The sequence below is a fragment of the Haliotis rufescens genome, unplaced genomic scaffold, assembly GCF_023055435.1.
Source record: "Haliotis rufescens isolate VD_foot unplaced genomic scaffold, xgHalRufe1.0.p SCAF_8, whole genome shotgun sequence".
In the NCBI taxonomy this organism is placed as follows: domain Eukaryota; kingdom Metazoa; phylum Mollusca; class Gastropoda; order Lepetellida; family Haliotidae; genus Haliotis; species Haliotis rufescens.
Genome location: NW_025964372.1, coordinates 22,802,522 through 22,827,041, shown reverse-complemented (window position 1 = coordinate 22,827,041; position 24,520 = coordinate 22,802,522). Strand labels below are relative to the sequence as shown.

At 39.7% G+C, this 24,520-nt stretch overlaps 2 protein-coding genes across 2 annotated transcripts; both read right to left on the bottom strand.

Moving 5' to 3' along the window:
- Positions 1-431: 431 nt before the first annotated feature.
- On the bottom strand, positions 432-7,317 carry LOC124139360. Its single transcript, XM_046506363.2, has 6 exons — positions 7,230-7,317; positions 6,852-6,921; positions 2,856-2,980; positions 2,241-2,405; positions 1,711-1,757; positions 432-592 (listed from the first exon to the last, which is right to left on the bottom strand). The coding sequence occupies exons 2-6, from the start codon at positions 6,905-6,907 to the stop codon at positions 524-526; spliced, it is 462 nt and encodes a 153-aa protein (XP_046362319.2). The 5' UTR covers positions 6,908-6,921; positions 7,230-7,317; the 3' UTR covers positions 432-523.
- Positions 7,318-12,991: 5,674 nt separating this feature from the next.
- LOC124139361 lies at positions 12,992-16,903 on the bottom strand. The gene is made up of 4 exons (XM_046506364.2): positions 16,590-16,903; positions 15,390-15,471; positions 14,664-14,837; positions 12,992-13,504 (listed from the first exon to the last, which is right to left on the bottom strand). Exons 1-4 carry the CDS (start codon positions 16,875-16,877, stop codon positions 13,284-13,286), a joined length of 765 nt encoding a protein of 254 aa, XP_046362320.2. The 5' UTR covers positions 16,878-16,903; the 3' UTR covers positions 12,992-13,283.
- Between the last annotated feature and the right edge of the window lie 7,617 nt (positions 16,904-24,520).

Below are 24,520 nucleotides of genomic sequence, written 5' to 3'. Positions count from 1 at the left end.
ATCTCACCTATTCGATTCTATATAAAAAATTCGTTATACGTGTAGGCATGGAGAAAGATGCATTCACAGTAAAACCACCAATTTTCAAATTATCTCGCTCTCGCCTTGTCTTTTAACCAACATTCGAAATGGAATACTTCGAAGTTGTTCAGTCTATATAGGTGTCGATGTCCCTTCAGTGACCAGTCAGTGTCTTGTTTGTCAGTCACAACTTTCCACAATTCAAACAAGACAGAGAATATCTGTGGAAAGTTAGGCTGCTTACAAAGACAGCATTTAGTCAACATTCGGTTTATCCCGGGAGTATCAAGCATGTAAATGCTTTCAACGGACAGGACACAAGAACGACGAATAATGCAGCATAACACCAGGTCATCCACACACTGGGTCACAGGGCAGGATATTGCTCATGGATGTCTCAAAGAGTAAACTTCTATTTTATGTGTTTAATTGTTTTTATTACAACGATTGTCCTTCCATCACGACAACACTGCGTGTTGCCAGCTCTGGTCACTTGGTGGACCTACTTGGTGGCCGGGGATGGAGCGAAAGTGGCGTCAGGGTGATGAAGGTGATCAAGTGACGTCAGTGTCTGCTCGGACATACAAAACAGAAGGGATTACATACAAAAACAGGTAATATAAAAACCAATCTCATTAAAATCTGATCTTAGTTTTTGCTACCGCCAAACAAAGATCTCAGGACATCCCATTACCGGTCACGTCAGAACGACCTTTCGCGATTTTTGACCGACTTATGAAATGACTGACAAGAAATCGACATTAGCCAATCAGAAGGCAGCTTTCTCGAGCTTTACGACACAAGTTTCAAACTGGCGACTACGCTTCGAAACATATTTTGACGTATTCTCGATTAAAAAACTTAAAACTGACAAAAGAACATTCTTGAATGGCTTATAGATGGCCTAGATTGTATGGATATAATCATAAAACCCGTAACTGTCGTTCGAATTACCCTCAGTTAAATATTCCGAGGTTGCATGAATAGAAAACACCTTCCGTCGTCACTTTCATGATCTGGTAAGCGACGCTCTGATTGGTTGGATGAAAGGTTGTTCTGACGTGACCCGTAATGTGATGTCCTCAGATCTTTGTTTAACGATAGCGAGAACTAAGATCTGATTTTAATGAGATTGTATAAAAACGAGTTGAAGACATGTGACACATGAGTTTTCAGAAACAAAGGCAACAACAAAGTCGTCCATGACGCTGCAATTTGCCGTGCAGAGTTGCGTCCCTTTGACAGGCCAGAAACATATTATGGTGTGTTCGAAATCCAGTTCGCTCCGATCTTGGTTCTAGGTTTGTCAGCACCATACCAGTGCTCGTGGGTTTCACCAAAGTGGCAAACGTCTAAGACCTGCATCACTTCGGGCTTTCCTCCCACATTAAGCTGACACGCCGCGAAAAATACTGGAATAAGGTTCAAAGCGGCGTAAACCCCAACTCACTCAGAATCAAAATTGTACAAACTTTAGCACTAAAGCTAATGCTAAAAATATCTCTTGGTCGCCTGCCTTGAAGCCTCATTAACTCTAAAATATTGTCAATGATGGAATTTTACGGCCTTGACACCGCAATCAGAATTATTATTTTACCCGCTTAACTAAGGATAACTATATTTTCGAGTGTGCATGGTGTTTGGGTTTTATCCACTGAAAATGTTCCAACAGAACGAATCACTACTTACAACTGTCCACCAGTGAACAAACTCCAACTCGCTCACAATTCCATTTTCTGAAACAATAGAACACCAGTGAAGTGAATGGGGTCTAAAGGTTGCGTTAAAGATCATATAGCGACGTAAATACCCCACACAGACACAGCATACTGACTCCAAGCCGACCTGTCTTTGTTTTAGCCCCTTAATGACGAGCCCAGCAGGGAAACAACAAGTACCGTCTTCCTAACGTCGTTTGGTATGACACGGCCGGGGATCGAACCACCGATCTTCCGCTGTAGAGGTAGACGCTCGACGTCATCAATCAATCAGTTAATGATAGCCTTCATTACACAGCTAAAGCTACACAAAACTGGTTCCACTGTTGGTTCGCGCAGCAAGCTGTGCGCTGTTTCTTCTATAATTTGACAGGAGGGCGGGCAGGCTGGACCTAGCAAGAGGCATTATACCGTAGATCATAGCCTTTATCGGTATCAGAATCCCATTATTCAAATCCAAAGATTATAGTTAAATACGATAAAGGAATAAGTTTCACCCACCGTTTCCATCCCACAACTTGTACAGCTGCTCGTAATCATACTCTGTCAGAACTCCGTTCTTGTCACTGTCGTAGATGTCGTACAGCGCATGCGTGAGAACAAACATGGCGGGATTCTGGTGAGTGGTATACGTAGTATATTCCTCACGTGATACTACACCGTCAACTGTAAGTATAATGGTGAGTTTAGAGACGAGCGAATAACAGCAACAAATGGCAAGTTTACCCGAGCTGGTCAGCATTGCTTTCCAATGAGGAAGTGGTATTATTTAATATACAAGCATCCCCTGGGGATTCCGGGTTAAGATATACAACTCTCGAACAACTTATGCTGGTTGTACAGGGCGACTAAACGGATCAGGTGGTCAGACGGGGTGACTTAGTTGATTGCGTGGACTGATGTGCATGGTCCCAATCACTGGATTGTCTGGTCCAGACTCGATTGTTAACAGACCGCCGTCACATAGCTTGAATATTGCATATTGCGCCGTTTACAACAAACAAGCCAATATTATTCGGGCATTTAGACCCCTGAATTTGTGAATTAGAAAAACAATGAGAAAACGTTTAAAATTATCAAAAACACAAACAAACACAAATACAAACACATACGTACAGTTAGCATCGTAGCCATTGAAGGACAGGACCAGTTCAGAATGGGACATTTCCTGGTCCTTATCAACGTCATTGACAGTGAAGAGATTCTGGGCAGTGATGTCATAGGGCCTCAAGTCGATAGTTCTGGAAAACATTATAACAATTCCAATATGACGCAAATGTTTAGAAACTGTCATGAAAGTTATCGGAATTCACATATAATGCCCTCAATAAAACATCTACCCACCCACCCCACTCACTAACCTCCTAAATTCACCCATCCCATCCACCCCCAAATAGACTCACCCACCCCGCTCACTAACCCCCTAAATTCACCCCTCCCATCCATCCAACTCACTCACTCACCCACCCTCCCACCTAACAAACTTAATCAGCCTATTCACTTACTTACCCACCCAATAAACTCATCAAACCCACTCACTCACCCACCCTCCCACCTACACAATACATTCAATCAGCCTATTCACTCACTAACCCACCCAATAAACTCAATCAGCCTACTCACTCACTCACCCAACCAATAAACTCACCCACCCCACTCACTCACCCACCCACCCAATACACTCAATCAGCCTATTCACTCACTCACCAACCCAATAAAATTATTCAGCCTACTCACTCACTAACCCACCCAATAAACTCACCCATCCCACTCACTCACGTGCACCCACCCACCTAATATACTCAATCAGCCTATTCACTCACTAACCCACCCAAGAAACACAATCAGCCTACCCAATCACTCACCCACCCAAAGAAACCAATCAGCCTACTCACTCACTAACCCATCCAATAAACTCAATCAGCCTACTCACTAACCCATCCAATAAGCTCAATCAACCTACTCACTCACTAACCCATCAAATAAACTCAATCAGTCTACTCACTAACTAACCCACCCAATAAACTCAATCAGCCTACCCAATCACTAACCCATCCAATAAACTCAATCAGCCTACTCACTCACTAACCAACCCAATAAACTCAATCAGCCTACCCACTCACTAACCCGTACAATAAACTCAATCGGCCATCTCACTCACTAACCCACCCAATAAACTCAATCAACCTACTCACTCACTAACCCATCCGATAAACTCAATCAGCCTTCTCACTCACTAACCCACCCAATAAACTCAATCTGCCTACTCACTCACAAACCCACCCAATAAACTCAATCAACCTACTCACTCACTCACCCACCCACCCAATAAACTCAAATAAACCTACTCACGCACTAACCCACCCAATACACTCAACCAGCCTACTCACTAGCTAACCCATCCAATAAACTCAATCAGCCTACTCACTCACTAACCCACCCAATAATTTCAATCAGCCTACACACTAACCCACCTTATAAACTCAATCGGCCTTCTCACTCACTAACCCTGCCAATAAACTCAATCAGCCTACTCACTCACTAACCCACCAAATAAACTCAATCAACCTACTCACTCACTAACCCATCCAATAAACTCAATCAGCCTACTCACTAACCCACCAAATAAACTCAATCAACCTACACACTCACTAACCCATCCAATAAACTCAATCAGCCTACTCACTCACTAACCAACCCAATAAACTCAATCAACCTACTCCCTCACTAACCCATCCAATAAACTCAATCTGCCTACTCACTCACTAACCCACCCAATAAACTCAATCTGCCTACTCACTCATTAACCCACCCAATAAACTCAACCAGCCTACTCACTCACTAACCCACCCAATAAACTCAATGAACCTACTCACTCACTAACCCACCCAATAAACTCAATCAACCTACTCACGCACTAACCCAACCAATAAATTCAATCAGCCTACACACTAACCCACCAAATAAACTCAATCAGCCTGTTCACTCACTAACCCTGCCAATAAACTCAATCAGCCTACTCACTCACTAACCCACGTAATAAACTCAACCAGCCTACAACTCAACTGAAATTATGCCAAAAACAATTGACGTTATGTTAAAGGCTGTTGGGGATACTTAAAACACTTTAAACACTAGCAGACTGAGACTATGTTAAACACAACTGAGATTATGTAAAACACAACTGAGATTATGTTGAACACAACTGAGATCATGTTAAAACGCTACTGAGTTTATATTAAACACTACTGAGATTATGTTAAACACAACTGTGTTTATGTTAAACACTACTGAGATTATGTTAAACACTACTGAGATTATGTTAAACACTACTGAGATTATGTTAAACACAACTGAGATTATGTTAAACACTACTGAGATTATGTTAAACACTACTGAGATTATGTTAAACACTACTGAGATTGTGTTAAAACTACTGAGATTATGTTAAACACAACTGTGATTATGTTAAACACTACTGAGATTATGTTAAACACAACTGAGATTATGTTAAACACTACTGAGATTATGTTAAACACAACTGAGATTTTGTTAAACACTACTGAGATTATGTTAAACACAACTGAGATTATGTTAAACACTACTGAGATTATGTTAAACACAACTGAGATTATGTTAAACACTACTGAGATTATGTTAAACACAACTGTGATTATGTTAAACACCACTGAGTTTATATTAAACACTACTGAGATTATGTTAAACACAACTGTGATTATGTTAAACACTACTGAGATTATGTTAAACACTACTGAGTTTATGTTAAACACAACTGAGATTGTGTTAAACACAACTGTGATTATGTTAAACACTACTGAGATTATGTTAAACACTACTGAGATTATGTTTAACACTACTGAGATTATGTTAAACTCTACTCAGACCATGTGTTACACTACTGAAGTTGTGTTTTATTACTGCTAAGGTTATGTTAAACACTACTGAGGCCATGTGTAACGCTACTGAAGTTTTGTTTTATCACTGCTTGGATTATGTCAGGACACTGCTGAGATTATGTTAACACAACTGAGATTATGTTAAACACTACTGAGATTATGTTAAACACTACTGAGATTATGTCAGGACACTGCTGATATTATGTTGAAACATAGCTGAGACACTGTTGCAATACGCGTACAACAATTACAATTGTATTGTCATGAGTGAGTGAGTGAGTGAGTATGGTTTTACGCTGCTTTTAGCAATATTACAGCAATATCACGGCGGGGGACACCAGAAATGGGCTTCACACATTGTACCCACGTCGGGAAACGAACACGGGTCTTCGGCGTGACGAGCGAACGCTTTAACCATTAGGCTACCCGACCGCCCCGTATTGTCAGCAAGGCTACCCTGTATCTTTTCACATGACGACAAATACCTGTCAAGTTCAGCAGACGTTTAGGGGAGTTGAGTGTTTAGAATGTATCTAAAAAACGTCAAAACAATTATAACAAATCGCGAGAGGAATAGAAACCATAAACTGCCCAGCAAAAGAAAGTATTCACTTAAAAATTGAATTCGAACCAAAAATTACACGTTATCAAAACGTTACTGGACTTCTCTGGTATGAGAATCTCATGGATATGATGGATGTAGTATCGCCTACGATGTCCATATTAAATGCAACCCGTGAAGATCTGAGGTAGAATAGGTCTTCAGGAACCCATGCTTGCGGAAACAGGCGACTATGCATGTCGTATGAGGCGACTAACGGGATCGGGTGGTCAGGCTCACTGACTTGGTTGATGCATGTCATCGTATCCCAACTGCGTAGATCGAAGCTCATGATATCAATCACTGGATTGTCTGGACCAAACTCGATTGTTTACAGACCGCCGTCATATAGCTGGATTATTGCTGAGTGCGGCGTTAAACAACAAACATACAAAACATATCAAATACACGACCTTCGAATAAACATATCTATTATTTCAAGTCTAGCCACCATCAACCCTGGGTGTGTACTTTTCTTTGCAAGGCAGTTTTTATTTTAAAAGGGATTTTTCATTTTTATTTTTTTAGACCTATCGACCTGACATTTAGACACAAATGATCAATCCGAATAGAAGGAAAAACCGTTTTACTTACTGAGCCGAGGACAAACTGGCTCCCACGAACAAACAGATAACAGTCAGACAGTTCATTGTGCAAGATCACGCTGGAAAATAAATAATATTAAAACTGAAAAATAATTGCTTGGGGTCATCTCATTGTTATTTCATTTCAATTACTGGATGTTAATAAAAGTGATGTATGTGAACGATATTCTTTTTTCTAATTTAAGGATTATGTAATCAGAGAATAGAAAATATTATATATTTTCGATATTCGTTTGTAAAACCATTTCAGGTATATTTTACAGTTAAGTTCAATTTTAATTCAGGTTTTTGCCATTGAAGGTTCATTTCTTTTTATGGACTTATATTTTTTAATCCAGTGAATCGCCTTTCAAAACAATGTACTCACCTTGGCCAGATGGTTTTCTGCAAGGAGTGATACTTCAGCCACGAGTATTTATATAGACATTCTCCTCGGATAGGCCGATTGATAAGAAGAAAGGTCGTCAATAGGACTTATCTTAGATAAAAACCAGAGCGACAGGAACTAAACTGAACGTCTATACCATTCAATTACATGTACCCATGCTCACAATTATTGTCACCTCTATTGTATGATTCATATATGTAGGTTTTACAATATATATGCATACATGGAACTTTCAAAATCTTTATTTTAGGGAGTGGTGGATAAAATTTAAAAAAAGCCATGGCAAATGTTATGTAAATTATGCTTATAATGTGTGGTTCAGTTTTGTTACATGTCTCCTCAATTTTTCATCATCTTATTACAAGTCCGCTAGCACACGAATCTGTTTGACAAGTTGTTTCATTAATATTGTATGCGAGAAAATCAAATGGATTTGGCATAAGCTTTTACGAGGTTGTCTACATACATTTCATTACATTGTGATATATGTATGTGTGCGTGTGTGCGGGCGTTCGTGCGTGTGTGCGGGCGTTCGTGCGTGCCTCCGTACGAAATATAGTACATTTGTGAATAAAGATTGTACATGATATATGTACAGTGCAGAATACACGCACGCACGCACGCACGCACGCACGCACGCACGCACGCACGCACGCACGCACGCACGCACGCACGCACGCACGCACGCACGAACATTAACTGGTAAGAGGGAATCACGACTTTTGGGGACAAGAGGGGAGCACTATAAATACAAAAGTGCTGGCATATCATTCGGAAAGCATTTTATTGCTGTTTTTGTTTAGAAACATGTTACCAGATGATTTAGTTGAATAAAAAGTATACGTCAACGGGGAGAAATGCGCACCCTGCGTCCGCGTATGTTTGTTTGTTTGTTTATTTGTTGCTTAACGCCGCACTCCCGAATATTCCAGCTGTATGACGGCGGTCTGTAAATAATCGACTCTGGACCAGACAATCCAGTGATTGACATCATGAGCATCGGTCCACGCCCGCGTATGTAACTGAGAAGAGTTGGAGCGAATGTTTCGTTTTGAGCATTGTTTGATCATTGTTAATTTCACTCAGTAGGGAGAATGCGAAGCGTGATGTTTAATCTCACCTATTTGATTCGGTAAGTTTATTCTTTTTTTTTCAACAGTTATACGTGTAGGCATTGGGAAAGATGCATTCACAGTAAAACCAGCAATTTTCAAATTATCTCGCTCTCGCCTTGTCTTTTAACCAACATTCGAAATGGAATACTTCGAAGTTGTCCAGTCTTTATAGACATTTAGAGGTTGGATGTGAAAATGACAAGGAGGGTTATTATGGATAATAGTTTCTATTTTATATACACCTGGAAATCAGTTATGCACCACCCACCATCCACCATCCACCCACCATCCACCCACCACCGCCCGTTTTCTTTCGACCATATATGTCTAACAATATGGTATCACTCGCGTCCAGTCTGAAATGTGATGAAGGTAATGATAAATGCCATCTGGAAGATGAGGCTCTTGACAAACGATTGAGAGGGTATGGTTTTACGCCGCTTTTGGCACTATTCTAGCAATATCACGGCGGTGAACACCAAAAATGGGCTTCACACATTGTGCCCACTTCACACATGGGGTGGGGGGGACCTCGAAGTGATGCAGATCTCAGACGTTTACCACTTCGGTGAAACCCACGAGCATGGGTATGGTGCTGACAAACCTAGAAACATAATCGGGACGAACCGGGTTTCGAACCAACAATCATAGGTTTCTGGCGTGCACAAGGGACGCAACTCTGCACAGCGAATCGCGGCGCCTTAGACGACTGGGCCACCCGTGCCCCCTTCCTCCCACATTAAGTTGACAGACACACCGTGATATAACTGGAACACTGTTCAAAGCAGCGTTAAACCCAATTCACTCACTAACTCTAAATGATATAAATTATATACGTTAATGTTTTCACGGTTCAAGTGTTGCACACGGTGAGTGTATATTAAGGTAAAGTGAACGAAGTTCAGTAATCACGTCAGTCGAGCGCAGGTCCGTTTTTGACACCGCCCCTCAATCTTAATCCCTAAAATAAACACAAGTAAAACAACAGGAAACTTCAAAGTGCACCGCGTTTCCTTCGTGCGAATACTTTCAAAGTGATGCGGAGACTTAATTCCAGTTACCGTATCGACATAATAAGCGCCCAGGGCGCTCTCAAAATTAGAAATAGGGGGCTCTTAGAATATATATTTTTGAGTTCAGAGAGCGTAAATTTCGTGGTTTATGCCGAAATGTTTATAAACGACAGATATATTTTTCCAGAAATTAATTGCCCATAATTAAGGGTGCATATAACAAACGTATTATGCACGAATAAATAGCCTTGTGTACATTTATCAATCAGAAGGGGTGCTAATTGGAATTGTTCACTAGCCAGTATATTAGCAAATATCGCCGTGGGCGCTTATTAGAGCGGGGCGCTTATTACGTCGAATACGGTATGTCACGGCGTGTCAGCTTAGTATGGGAGCTAAGCCCGTGATGCAGGTCTCTGGTGTTTGTCACGTTTCTAAAATCCACGACCATGGGTATGGTGCTGAGAGAGTGAATATGGTTTTACGCCGCTTTATTCCAGCAATATCACGGCGGGGGACACCAGAAATGGGCTTCACACATTGTACGGGAATCGAACCCGGGTCTTCGGTGTGACGAGCGAACGCTTTAACCACTAGGCTACACGACCGAACCTGACAATCCTTGAAACAATATCAGGAAATCTTGAGTGAAAATAGCATTGACAATTGTAGTGCCCGCTAGTGTATTAGATAGTGAATTCCTGATCAAGATATTCTCAAGGCACACCTTGGTGTGAAATGTCAACTGTTCTATAGTAGTCTATGGTCACTCCCTTCATCCGGGTCATCATATATAACAGTCTATGGTCACGCCTTTCATCCGGGTCATGCACATGCGGTTTTGCACAAACGGATTCAGCATTTGTGAGAGAAAGATATTTATATAACTATTAGATTTTTAAAGCAATGTATGTTGTGTGACTTTCTTATACCAAACAGCTGAGCTGAGAAAAGTCGCTATTTACATGTAAAACCCACGTGGTCGAGAGACAGGTGGTGACATTCATTCCTACGCCACACCTGTGTCATGCGTGTTGATATCTTTTGGGTTGGATTTGATTGGATAACTCGGTTGGGTCAATTCATGGAATTCCTACGCTATATGTGTGTTAATTGATAAGCTAGTGTGGGTTTTTATTTGAGTGGACAACACTGATCTCGGGCGGGTCAATTCATAAAATGGTTTTTGGAACTTCTTTGTTCATTCATAAATACTAAACAGGGTATCAAAGTCAGTAAGTGAGTTGTGTTTTATGCCGCTTTGAGCAAAATTTTATATCACGGACTGTCAACTTGACGTGGGAAGAAAGCCCGAAGTGATGCATGCCTTAGATGTTTACATCTTCGCGAGGCAAGGGCGTTAACTGACTGTAGAAGTCCAGTTTCCACACTTACCAAACTAGGCTTGAATTTAGGAGTTACGTTTTGGCTGGACTAACGGGTCTGTGCATGGTCTAATCAAAATCGAAAATCGAAATCGCCTTCCTGTTCGTAAACAACAAGGCGACTGCCGTACCGATTTCGGTCGACTGCAGCGTTTACAAAACACGTGTACCGTCAACGAGGCGCCGACAGATATGTTCGAAACATTTTCACGTGCTCAAGTGTTGTGCTACAATCCACATGCACTGGGTTTCTGTGACAGGAAATGTGAAATTTATGTTCGATTAACTTGATCAGATCGTCTTGACTGAGCGCCGCCATTATATTTGAAGCAAATGCAAGGGATATGAGAGGTGGAATCTGATTGGTCAATAGGAGGGACACATAAGGGACATAACTCGTAAAAGCCACTGGTGGCACTATGATCGTGCCACGAAATTCCAGCCTTGTTCGGGAACTGGACTTTTATAGTCAGGTAACTCCCTTGCCACTGGAAGATGAGACGTTTACCACTTGGGTGAAACCTACGAGCATGGACATTGTCTACCCCTGACCATATCCATATTCGTCGGTTTCATCCAAGCGTTGGGGGCACGGGTGGCCCAGTCGCCTAAAGCGCCGCGATTCACTGTGCAGAGTTGCGTCCGTTGGGCATGCCAGAAACATATGATAGTGGGTTCGAATCCCGGTTCCCCGATTATTTTTCAAGGTTTGTCAGTACCATACCCGTGCTATTGGGTTTCACCGACACATCACTTTGGGCTTTTACCTCCTACATTAATCTGACACGACGTGATATAAATGGTATACTGTTAAAAGTGGCGTTAAATCCAACTCACTCACCCACTCACTCATCCAAGCAGTAAACCACGCCATTGGTCATATCAAACTAGTCCGCAGTTTATTTAGCACGAGTAGTTCTCTGGTTATGTAATATTTTCGGATATCACAACTGGTGTGTCTAGATTTTACTAGTCTCGGACTAGCAGACCAGTGACCGTGTTTATCACTGATGGTGCTGACAAACCCAGAAACGTAATCAGGGCGAATCAGGGATTCGAACCCACTATTTCTGGCCTGCCCAAGGGACGCAACTCTGCCCAGCGGAATCCCAGTGACAGGTGATCGACATTTACACCTATAGATATAGTTGTATCACCCATACAGTCATCTGTGAAATGATCATAAACTGCCTGGTAAAATGAAGTATACACTTGAAAGTTGGATTTGACCAAAAAGTTACAAACGGTATCAAACTTAACTTGGCTGAAAACGTTTGTTGCATTTTTAATAACCATCAAACATGGGTGTATTCTTTCGTTTAGCCGGCAGTTCAGTTATCTTGATATGTATTTTTTTAAAACAAATATACAGTACTAATAACGACGTTGATATGAGAACACTTTACTATTACCTTACTATAACGTTAATGTTCTGCAGTGTTTGGCAATCTTCCGCAGTGTTCGGCGTTCAGGAGATTGCTGGTGAGGACGACTAAACAGATAATTTGTTTAACTCTCCTGAGATTATGTTAAACACTACTGAGATTATGTTAATCACAACTGAGATTATGTTAAACACTAGTGAGATTATGTTAAACACAACTGAGATTATGTTAAACACAACTGGATTATGTTAAACACAACAGAAATTATGTTAAACACTACTGGTGTTATGTTAAACACTGCTGAGATTATGTTAAACAATACTGAGATTATGTTAAACACAACTGAGATTATATTAAACACAACTGAGATTATGTTAAACATAACTGAGATTATGTTAAACATAACTGAGGTTATGTTAAACACAACTGAGATTATGTTAAACACTGCTGAGATTATGTTAAACACAACTGAGGTTATGTTAAACACTACTGAGATTATGTTCATTATTACTGAGATCATGTTAAACACAGCTGAGATTATGTTAAACCGGCTGACCTCAGTAGTGTTTAACATAATCTCAGTAATTCTACCCCGGGTCTTCACGGGTTTATCACTGGAATATTGCTGACTGTAGCATTGCACAACATTCACTCTCTCCCACGATCTGTAGTGTGGATAAATATTGTGTTTTAATTTGATTAGGATGTTTCAAATGATCAACATATTGAAAAAAAATATGAGTGACAAACAGGTAACATATTGTCGACATAGATGTATTTACTATGTAGTATTAAAACAAGATGTAGCTAATCAATGGATCAATTTAATTTTTATTATCACCAGTGGTATGAGTACATGTTTAAATATGGTGTCAGCAGATTTTAGAGGTACGTCGAGTTCAAAAATCACAAGAGTAAAACAAACAACTCCTCACATAAAAGTTGTTGTATATGATATGTATATCTGTGTAGACATGTGTCTCACCCAAGCGATATCTCCTGTGCGAGCCAGTTTTGGACGATAAAAACATGTTAACTGAAAAACAAAACCGGTTTTGAATAACTTGAATTGATCTATTTCCAATCTGGACCATACCTAACCCCTTTGAAGGTGGCTATAGAATATACATGCTATTCATACAGTATATGTCAAGTCGCACAACACGTGATTGACGTAAGTTGTGCATAACCTAGATCTCCAGCCTAAAGCACCCGCCACGATGCAATTCTCCTTGTTGCGGATTGTGATTGGTTGACTGAGGGTCCAGTCACCATATTCCAACGGCCGACCGTTGCTCCACAGCCAAGTCCCATCCTCTTCGTTGCCTGCTACAAACACATTGACGTTGCTGTTTTCTGTAATGCAAAATGAATGGTATAGTACAGTAAAACTGGGTTAACTCAGTACTCAGGACATCCAATGTTTGTTGACTAATCCTTCGTAAGAGGCAGGATTTGAAATGTTAGGAAAAAATTAACAAACTCTCTCTTAAATGTGTTCTACAGGTAAAAATCAATTATCAAGGGAATTTCCAGTTTCTAATTTAGTTGTATCCATGTTTGTGTCAGAGTATAAGTATATAAAGATTAATAGTTGGGAATCCAGCATCAAGAGTAGATGCTCTCTCTCTCTCTCTCTCTCTCTCTCTCTCTCTCTCTCTCTCTCTCTCTCTCTCTCTCTCTCTCTCTCTCTCTCTCTCTCTCTCTCTCTCTTCTCTCTCTCTCTCTCTCTCTCTCTCTCCGTTTGTGTTGGGGTTTTGCAAAATACTCTGCAGGTATTGTAACGTAACACTGCATTCGATCTGTTTAATTATCCGAAGGTCGAGACAAGCGAAGTGAAGATTATATATGGCCAAAGTGTTCATATTGATTCTGCAGATAACGTATAGTTACATTGCCTTCGTCGATGTGTTGACTTATGCGAAGGTCGTGACAAGCGAAGATATATATGGCCAAAATATCCATAAAGATTCGTAAATATGCATAGCATTATACCACGTGGTGCTATCCGTAGTTTGAAAGAAACGGTGCTCTAGCTGAAGGCACAGGTGTTGGGTGGTATCTGGTTCGTGTGCAGAACGATTGTTCTCCTACAAACTGAGTGAGTATTGTTTTATAGTGTTTTATATTCACGTCGGAAGACACTAGAAATGGGCTTCGTACATTGTACCCATGTGGGGAATCGAACCCGGGCCCTCGGCGTGACGAGCGAACGCTCTACCAACTTGGCTACCCCATCGCCCCTCCAATAATGAACCACACCAGTCACTTTATATTGTAGCACATATCCGTGCTTAATTAATGCTCATGTGTACATTATGTAGGAATATCATGTAATGACGGGCCCTTAACAGATCCAATGCAGCTGTGGGGAAAACAGAGCCAAACCAACTAACGAGGATACAAGAATGGAGACATGACACACTGGAAAATCAATGATGTTAAAATGCCACTGAAAGATATAATGTAATGGGTCTCTAACTGCTCTGTGCGTGTCAATAAAAAGTCAACAAACCAGTTATTCCAATGTAGACTTTGAAAAGCTTATTCTTTTCCTCGGTGTCCAGTGTTGACAGGTGCCATCCCTGCGCAGCGCAAATCTCTGTCGCCAAGCTTCTGTTGTTCTTAAGAGGGATCAAACGAAGACAGTACCTTGTGCGTCCTTGAACAAGGCAAGGGTCCCAGTCCTCTGTCAAAACAACGATTTGTATTCTGAGAATCATCAAAGCATATTTTGGAAAACAAGTAACATGTAAGGATTTTTTATTACGGGGACTACATAATTGTGTTGTTTGTGTTTCAGTAGCATAGATAATGTTTATTATTTAATCCGATTTCTTAAAAGATTGATGAAATATCGAAAATGAAAGGCCAACTATTTCCAAATGACAGTTTAAGGCACAGGCGAACCCAGGGAGTGGTGAGTGGGGTGGGGTTGGGTGGGGTGGGGTTGTGATCCCTCACCTCGTCTGTTCATCGTTTATTATCAACTGGTCTATATGTTTTCCTTTTTCACTCACTTTTAAATAAATTATATTATATGCCTTGGGGGGTAAGGATTAGTAAGGGGTAGGTATGTAGGTTTTAAATTATTTTATGATTGGTAACCGATGGTAAATTAACAGTGAACATTTAGCATTGGCAGACATTTCTAATGGGTCGATACGTAGACCCAATATTACTGTTAACCTATGGTGAACGGATAAAGGCGTACGACAACCGCAGCTATAAGCACCCATACCACAGATAGGGACATTGGTCCTACTGACTCGGCACCGCGTCTGCGGAGGACAGGAATGCCCTGCACATTGACCCGCGACCTTCTGAAAACAGGAAAACTGCACGTAAACAGATGAACATGAACCAGAGGAACAAGTCAATTGTGACAGGGGAACACGTCAGTCTACGACTTCACGTGTAACAGAGAAACATATGACAGAGGAACAGTTCATTCGTAGCAGAGGAACACGTCATGCGTAACAGAGAAACATATGACAGAGGAACAGGTCATTCGTAACAGAGGAACATGTCATACGTAACAGAGAAACATATGACAGAGGAACACGTCATTCGTAACAGAGGAACATGTGACAGAGGAACACGTCATTCGTAACAGAGGAACATGTCATACGTAACAGAGAAACATATGACAGAGGAACACGTCATTCGTAACAGAGGAACATGTGACAGAGGAACACGTCATTCGTAACAGAGGAACATGTCATACGTAACAGAGAAACATATGACAGAGGAACACGTCATTCGTAACAGAGGAACATGTCATACGTAACAGAGAAACATATGACAGAGGAACACGTCATTCGTAACAGAGGAACATGTGACAGAGGAACATGTCATTCGTAACAGAGGAACATGTCATACGTAACAGAGAAACATATGACAGAGGAACAGGTCATTCGTAACAGAGGAACACGTCATGCGTAACAGAGAAACATATGACAGAGGAACGCGTCATTCGTAGCAGAGGAACACGTCATTCGTAACAGAGAAACATATGACAGAGGAACGCGTCATTCGTAACAGAGGAACACGTCATTCGTAGCAGAGGAACACGTCATTCGTAACAGATCTAGAGAAACATATGACAGAGGAACGCGTCATTCGTAGCAGAGGAACACGTCATTCGTAACAGGGAAACATATGACAGTGGAACACGTCATTCGTAGCAGGGGAACATATGACAGAGGAACACTTCATGCGTAACAGAGAATTATATATTATATTAAAAAATATTAAGTTATGCAATATTTTTTTGTCCTTAGCAAGAATCTCTCACGACAACCATCCATCCCGGGTTTCATCTGATAGCCAACATACCCCCATCCCCGTTCTCATTCCAAAACACACATCCATCACCCATCTGACATTTGAGCAAGACAACAAAGAGTTTGATACAGAAGTATGACCATTGTCAGCTTACCTGTAACCAGTTCTTGATGTCATCGTAGACGTAGTCGTCATATATCACCACTTCCGTTTCGTTTGTCGACTTCGCGTATAAGGAGCACACCCTGTCGCTCCGTCGCAGATCAAAGGCTTGACACACTTTGAAGCTGAGACAGTCGCTAGCGCACCTGTACACGTCTGACCCGCGGTACTGATAGAACAGGGAAGCACCCCCTGCAACCCTCCCCGCCATATCACCAGGATGACAATACCCTCCCACAAGGCTCACGAAACTGAACCCTAATACAAGCACGTTAAGCATCGCGCAGTATAGCCCTTTCCAACAGCTTCTAAACAGGCAGTGTTTTGAAATGACATGATAAACTATTATCTTTTCTTCTTAACTATTGATGTATGTACGGTAATTAAGCGCGGAAAGGAAAATATTGATTGACTAAATACAGATGCAACCTCATTACGTATTATATATTATGTATGACTGTATCGAACATGATAGATTATTTTACTGTAATACCGAATAGGAAGTCAATGCAACTGTAGTTAGCCCTCTGGTTAAAGCGTTCGCTCGTCGATTCTCCACATGGGTAAATCGTGTGAAGCCGGTTCCTGGAATATTACTAAAAACAGTGTATAACCATACTCACTCCAGCTGTATGGTCGTCTTCTTAAGGCATTTAATTACAGGTCTTCAGCAACCCATGCTTGCCGTAAAAGGCGACTATGCTTGTCGTAAAAGGCGACTAACGGGATCGGGTGGTCAGGCTCGCTGACTTGGTTGATGCATGTCATCGATCCCAATTGCGTGGATCGATGCTCGTGATGTCAATCGCTGGATTGTCTGGTCCAGACTCGATTACTTACAGACCGCCGTCATATGGCTGGAATATTGCTGAGTGCGGCGTTAAACAACAAACCAACAACAACAACAAGCATTTAATTACTGCGTTATGTGCTTTAAACTTCTGGGCAATTCGTCAAATAAAATATGTGTAGGGGTTGGTGTAAATATTTGCGAATGTTGACTGCGAGACACGAGTATAAAGATAATATACACTTGCTTAACGTAATTTAAACAGAAAACCAATGAGGGTCGAGTTACGTTAACTCCTGTATTTCCATTTCACCGGGGACGGTGGGGTAGCCTAGTGGTTAAAGCGTTCGCTCGTCACACTGAAGACCCGGGTTCGATTCCCGACATGGGTACAATGTGTGAAGCCCATTTCTGGTGTCCCCCGCCGTAATATTGCTGGAATATTGCTAAAAGCTGCGTAAAATCAAACTCACTCACTCACTCACTCAATTCTATTGAAGTTCATTAGGTTTTATCAGATTTTTATTTTTCATCCAAAGACACTAATATTAGACTTTGCTTTTTGTTTCAACCACAAGGATCAAACCAAGGTCTTTGGCCAGCTAAGGTGATACCAGTTCCATCTTCGCCATGAATAATAAAGTATGAATAAGTGACATTCAGTCTGCTCCCTCAACAATACTAGACCAATGCTCAAAGCCCATAGAAACTTCTTTCGTCCTGGAAGTTCAGCAAATAATAGTCCACATATCAGTATATTTGTATCATCAACTAAAGATAATGCCACAAGACAAGTTTGAGCTAGTTGACACAAAGGTTTTGTCACAGTTCAGAGTGTGTGAGTGAGTTGTGTTAAACGCACGCGTAAAAGTACTGATACTTAACAGGCTTGACCTAGCATATGTCAATTGTTTGATAGGCATTGACAAAGTAGACCAAAATATTATAGATAACAACTTCTCAATAAATATATAATAGCGACGTTTCGGTAGAGATCATTATACCGTTATCAAGCAAGACGAAATAATGAACATGGTGTAGAATTTGTTACAGTGGGTGAAGGATTAACGACTGAGGAAGCCAATAAACAAACCAATTACCCAGGATTAAATAGTAGGAGGGATGGTTGGAAATGCTTGATCAGTTCATAGTAGCATACGCACACGCACATGCACACGCACGCGCGCACACATCACACAAACCCGACCACAGACACCACACACACACACACACACACACACACACACACACACACACACACACACACACACACACACACACACACACACCACATACAAAGCACACACCACATACAAAGCACACATACTTTCAAGTTCATGGAACCGTCTCTGCATTGGTTGTAAGTTTTATGGTCTCGGGGTTCTTTATTTGTTATTCGAATCTTTGTTCGCCCCGATTATTTCTAGGTTTGCCAGCACAATACCCACCAAAGTGGCAAACATCTAAGACCTGCAGTACTTTGTGCTTTCCTCCCACACCAAGCTGACACACCTTGATATAACTGGAATACTGTTCAAAGTGGCGTTAAACCATACTCACATACTCTGTTGTGTTAATTTCATGATCAATGCATCGCGTTAAAGCAAAAGTATTTGCATGCAATAAAGGTTTACGAGAATGCATTTGTGTAAAGATCTTTAGGTTTATCCCTGAAATCGATATTATGTACAAACACTTCATAATACCATGAAGATTGGCGATTGCAAAACTAGTTACTATTGTAATTTATTAGTTCCAATCGTATGCGTTCAAAATGCGTTAATGTCATACTTAATGCGACTTCGTTCATAGACATCGTCGTGGTTGTCGAATCAGTTATATGGACAATCAATAGGCAAATAACTCCAGGAGCATACAGTCTTATCAATAGATCACAACATGCAATCAACAGTCTTTCAACAAACATAATTGGAGACAAAAGCATGAATTGTTTAAATCTTTTAGTCGATAGTATATGTACAGATTCAATAAGGAACTCAATGACTCTGTTTTTTTTAGCCTGAAATTGGTTCGCCATATAGCATGTATAGAATATTGTTAAGATCGGAACCACATTTATAGATATGATTTTCTAGCAGATTTGCCTTGAATAAGTCGGCTTTTTAGAATACTGCATGCATGCACAATGGTAGTATGTTAAGACGCGACTATGCTTGTCTCAAGAGGCGACTAACGCGATCGGGTGGTCAGGCTTGCTGACTTGCATGTCATCATATCCAAATGCTTACATCGATGCTCATGATGTCAATCACTGGATTCTCCAGTCCAGGCAAGATTATTTACAGACTGCCGTCATATAGCTGTAATATTGCTGAGTGCGGCGTTACACAACAAACAAACACTGCTGATTGAAGCCGAGTCCACATACACTATAGCTGCTATAGGAAGGTTTCCGCAGAGCGGTTGTTCCAAACCTGCTCCGAAAGTTATAATGAGTAAAAGTGTTATTTGTTGGGGATCAAGACTTGAAGCTAATCTGGAGCATTGTCTGTAAATAATCGAATAAGGACCAGATAATCCAGTCATTGACATCATGAGCATCGATCCACGCAATTGTTGATTAATGAAAGTCACATCAGGCACCTGGGCTGAGTAACGGTGAATAAATATCACGTACTTTGTCTTCTAGCTAAGTTAAATCACTGTTGACCTCTTCATTTATAGGGGGCTGTCGGGTAGCCTAGTGGTTAAAGTGTTCTGTCGTCACGCCGAAGACCCGGGTTCGATTCCCGACATGGGTACAATGTGTGAAGCCATTTTCTGGTGTCCCCCGCCGTGATATTGCTGGTATATTGCTAAAAGCTGCGTAAAACCATACTCACTCACGCACTCTTCATTTGTAGCGTCTGCACTTAATGACATAACACCGACAAACATGAAGATCCGGGGTTGAATAGGTCTTCAGCAACCCATGCTTGCCGTGAAAGGCGACTATGCTTGTCGGAACGACTAACAGGAGGCGACTAACAGGATCGGGAGGTCAGGCTCGCCAACTTGGTTGATGCATGCCATCTTATCCCAATTGCGTGGATCGATGCTCATGATGTCAATCACTGGAATTTCTGCTCCAGATTATTTCCAGACCGCCGTCAGCTGGAATATTGCTGAGTGCGGCGTTAAACAATAAACAAACAAACAAACAAACACTCATCCACAACAATACCAAATGGTCGGTCCCGTAACTCTTTTAACTAAACTGTGTCAAAAGCTTTCGATGTGACACAATACCATACAGACAGGTTTGTGATTAGAAATACTAAATAGTCATGTAATGTTCGTGAACATTACCTCAAAGGAGGTATTGTTAGAGCCAAAATTACTGACAGTTTATTTTCGTTGCCAGTTTTCGTACCCGAATAATATATGTAATTGTGTAGGAATCTGTTAATAATAAACACAATACTAATACTGTTTGGTTGAACTTCATTTCGTATGGCTAAAAAACAACAACATATAAATACTAAATGTCTAGGAAAGTCTAGATGAAACTGATTCACTAAACCAAGTCTAGTTTCCTTGAAAACAGCAGAAGAGGAAAGGTGGGGGTTTGGAAGAACAATCTATTTTCTTCCCAGCAGCATCCGACAAACTATTTATTTAACGAACACCATAACAATCTATTCATTTTCACTTTTAATACAAAACTATTGACGTTTGGGTATTTTCGACAAAACAAACCATTTATTTTTTCCACCACTGCCATCAAATTATTTATTTTGGACACAGTTCAGAATAAACTATCCCCCTCTACCCCCAACCCTATAATTCTCTCTCATATTTATTTATTTCAAAAACATAACGAGATGAGTACTCAAAATGACAAACACATATTCAACTGATATTGTATGAATTACGGCAATAAATCACTGGATTTAGATTAATAATTAAATGGAAAACATTACTAGGAGAAAAAAACTTGAAATGAAAAGATTCCCGATGAGATTCACAGCGGACCGTTTATATACACGATATCGTGCAAATAGTGGACCATGCAATGCCGTGCAATATATACACGTCTGGAAAAAACTCCCTTCTCCGCCGTGAGACGCGAACGCTGATTGGTCTATTAATTTCCTACACAACAAACCTGGTTCCCGGTCTCAGTTGCGCTACGCTACATTGTGTATTACTCCCCAACACGTTAACTCTACACCATAGTGCGGGTATCATTTCTAAAAAGATATATCAAAGATAATAAAAATTCTTTACTTGTTGATAAAATCGTAATTTCTTCTGTAAACATCTGTGAAGATATAAACACAGGTATCACAGTTAGTTAAAAGTTTTGCAGTCGTTCAGACATGTTGTGAACATAGAGATCATAAATATTTTGAGTAAACATACTTTACCTAATGAGATACTAGTTTTACGAACCAGAATATTTATAGTTTAGTTTTGTTGAATCCATTAAAATCAAAACATAATTTCCCCTATTAAAATACTACGAACCTTCTGGTAAAACAAAATTTACGAACTTTCTCTAAAAGAGCAAGCAATCTGAAGCAAGCATTTATTTTCCGCGTCGCGATTTACATTCAAAGTATATCACGCTTTGTAGCGGAATATATGTAATGTTATTGCAAAGAATTATGGTATGTTGTTTGTAGAGCTGTTATTGTGCAATCCCCATCCTTTCAGAGAAATGTTCTAAAGGAAATGGGATTTTATTTACAAATACCAATACATTTTCCTGCATAAAAGCCTATAACATAAGAAATGAAATGTGTTAATATATTTGTGGTAGCAATGTGTTCGCACAATAGTATTTTGATTAAACTTCACGTTTTTTATGTACAGATATTAATCTTTAATGTGTTCCAGGATAATGAAAGTATCATTTAAAAAATGAGTTTCGTCCAGTTTCAATGCCTACATAAAGATTCCTATGTAGTTATGCCGAATTAAAATCAAATGTACACCAAGAAATGTGCATTTAACATTCGAAAGATAATATAAATCGTTAATGAATGCTCCATGGATAAGTTCAGGATACTTTTGCTATAACTCCTAGATACACATCAGAAGAGAATCTGTCTATACAACTTGCGATCTTGGTGAAATCCATGATGAATAATACAATGTAATGTTTGTATGTAAGAATTATTGATTGTTTAGAAACAATTGTTTACGAACAATTGTTCAGAATTTTAAATGTAAACAAGATATTTTTAAAATAAGGCAGTCAATCAGTTCGATATTGTTAAAGCTGTGGCTATTTATACTGATAAGGGAGTTAACTCCCTTGGAAAGTGTTTACGTGCGCTTCAGTCGTGTACCTTACTGATGCAATCGGGGTTGTCAAAGCAAGCTGAAACATTTTGTATTGCATACTGTCTGTCTGAAAGTATCATGTCAATTTGCTGCATGACTTGCCAATCCATTCAATAATTGGAATCCATTTTTAAAAATTAGTAATTTTCCAAACCCATGCTCAAAGTTCAAACGCGCATATAGAGGATATAATGAAATTCCCACAAGCGATAAGATATGTATACATGTATATGCTTCTGCTGTGTTCGTAATGTACAATGTATTGATAAATAATGAACGTATCGTCGTAGAGAGATATGTTCTTTAATATTTGGTATCATTTAAATCGCTACAAAGTATATTAAATTACATGGCATAAGTATTATTTATGTTTTTTGAATTAATTGTTTTCATATATAGTAAAAATGTCGCAAAAGCATTACTTAATTTGGAAGATAGAAGTTTCAATGTTAGAGTTCGTTTCATAATTGGCAGAAATTTCCGTTCTAAATTTGAAAGTTGAACGCATATTCAGTTTGGTTGTTACGCAATGATGTGAATTTTGTTTCATATGTTTACGATCGAAAGGTGCTGAAGATGACCGCACTTCTGTTGCGTAAAACCTTTTTTTGCGTTGACCCAAACGTCCAAAATCCCTTAGATTACATTTTGCTAATCTTGACAAGATGTTATTTGTTGAAAACAGCGTGCACGTTTCCATGCATGTGCGCTACTAGATATTTTGCTCAAGTATAATGTCACTGCGAGTATATTACGCATAACTTCCTCGATGGTATATACTGTTCACAATGAAGTAGATCATTATTGTTATAGGGCGGATCAAGATGGAGAAAGTCGACAAATACGTATTATGTGGTACCGAGTTGCATCATAATGTAAACAGAGTATAAATTGATTCAAGCTAACTAAACTGAAATAAATACTTAATGTGTCATCGTACATTTAATATAAATCTATAGTTCCGCTTAAACCCAGGAAACACTATAAAGTAACCTGTGAATACGTATAGTGTGTGACAAAAACATTTTTGAGTTTTGAAATCCACACAAATTCAGAGTTTTTGGATCAACAAGCCAAATTTTGATAATTTTGATACGATAATGTAAATCAAGAACGTTTGGAATTTCAAAAGAAACATCAGCATGAATTAAAATGTTGATACTAAATACTTCAAACAATCAAACTAATGTAAGCGATTCTTGGATTAGATACATGTATACATGTATGTATCTACGTATGAAATATAACTATAATTGCATTGAATATGTGTATAATGTCAAATATACCCAATAAATAAGATGTGTAAATGATTAAATATGTATTTGTATATAAATAGATATACTAGTAGATGATTGCTTTTAATATTTATTATATTCGATTTTATCAACGAGTATCATTAAAAACCAGTGTTGTTGGTTCTAACATCGATGTGTTGATCTGTGTAGATACTAGGCCTATAAACCGCAACATATATATATATATATAGCGAGTTGATATTATGTTCGTAATCGCTGCTGATAGATCGAATAATATAACCCGTGATACCATAACGTTTGAGTATCGTGTGCTGTTATTCCCACGATATCGTACATATTATGGTAAATGTTTCATTATTTACACTATATATCGTGCATATTATGGTTAAAGTTCTGTTATTTACACGATGTCGTGCATATTGTGATAAATTGTCTGTTATTTACACGATATCGTGCATATTATGGTAAATGTTTCATTATTTACACGATATATCGTGCATATTATTGTTAAAGTTCTGTTATTTACACGATGTCGTGCATATTGTGATAAATTGTCTGTTATTTACACGATATCGTGCATATTGT

Coding starts and splice junctions, on each gene's coding strand:
- LOC124139361 (XM_046506364.2), bottom strand. CDS start 16,877: ATGCTTAACGTGCTTGTATTAGGGTTCAGTTTCGTGAGCCTTGTGGGA. Junction 14,838..15,389: donor GACCAATGTCCCTATCTGTG/GTATGGGTGCTT, acceptor TTGTTTTGACAG/AGGACTGGGACCCTTGCCTT. Junction 13,505..14,663: donor AGTCTACATTGGAATAACTG/GTTTGTTGACTT, acceptor TTTGCATTACAG/AAAACAGCAACGTCAATGTG.
- LOC124139360 (XM_046506363.2), bottom strand. CDS start 6,907: ATGAACTGTCTGACTGTTATCTGTTTGTTCGTGGGAGCCAGTTTGTCC. Junction 2,981..6,851: donor GCCAGTTTGTCCTCGGCTCA/GTAAGTAAAACG, acceptor AATGTTTTCCAG/AACTATCGACTTGAGGCCCT. Junction 1,758..2,240: donor CAAGTTGTGGGATGGAAACG/GTGGGTGAAACT, acceptor CTATTGTTTCAG/AAAATGGAATTGTGAGCGAG.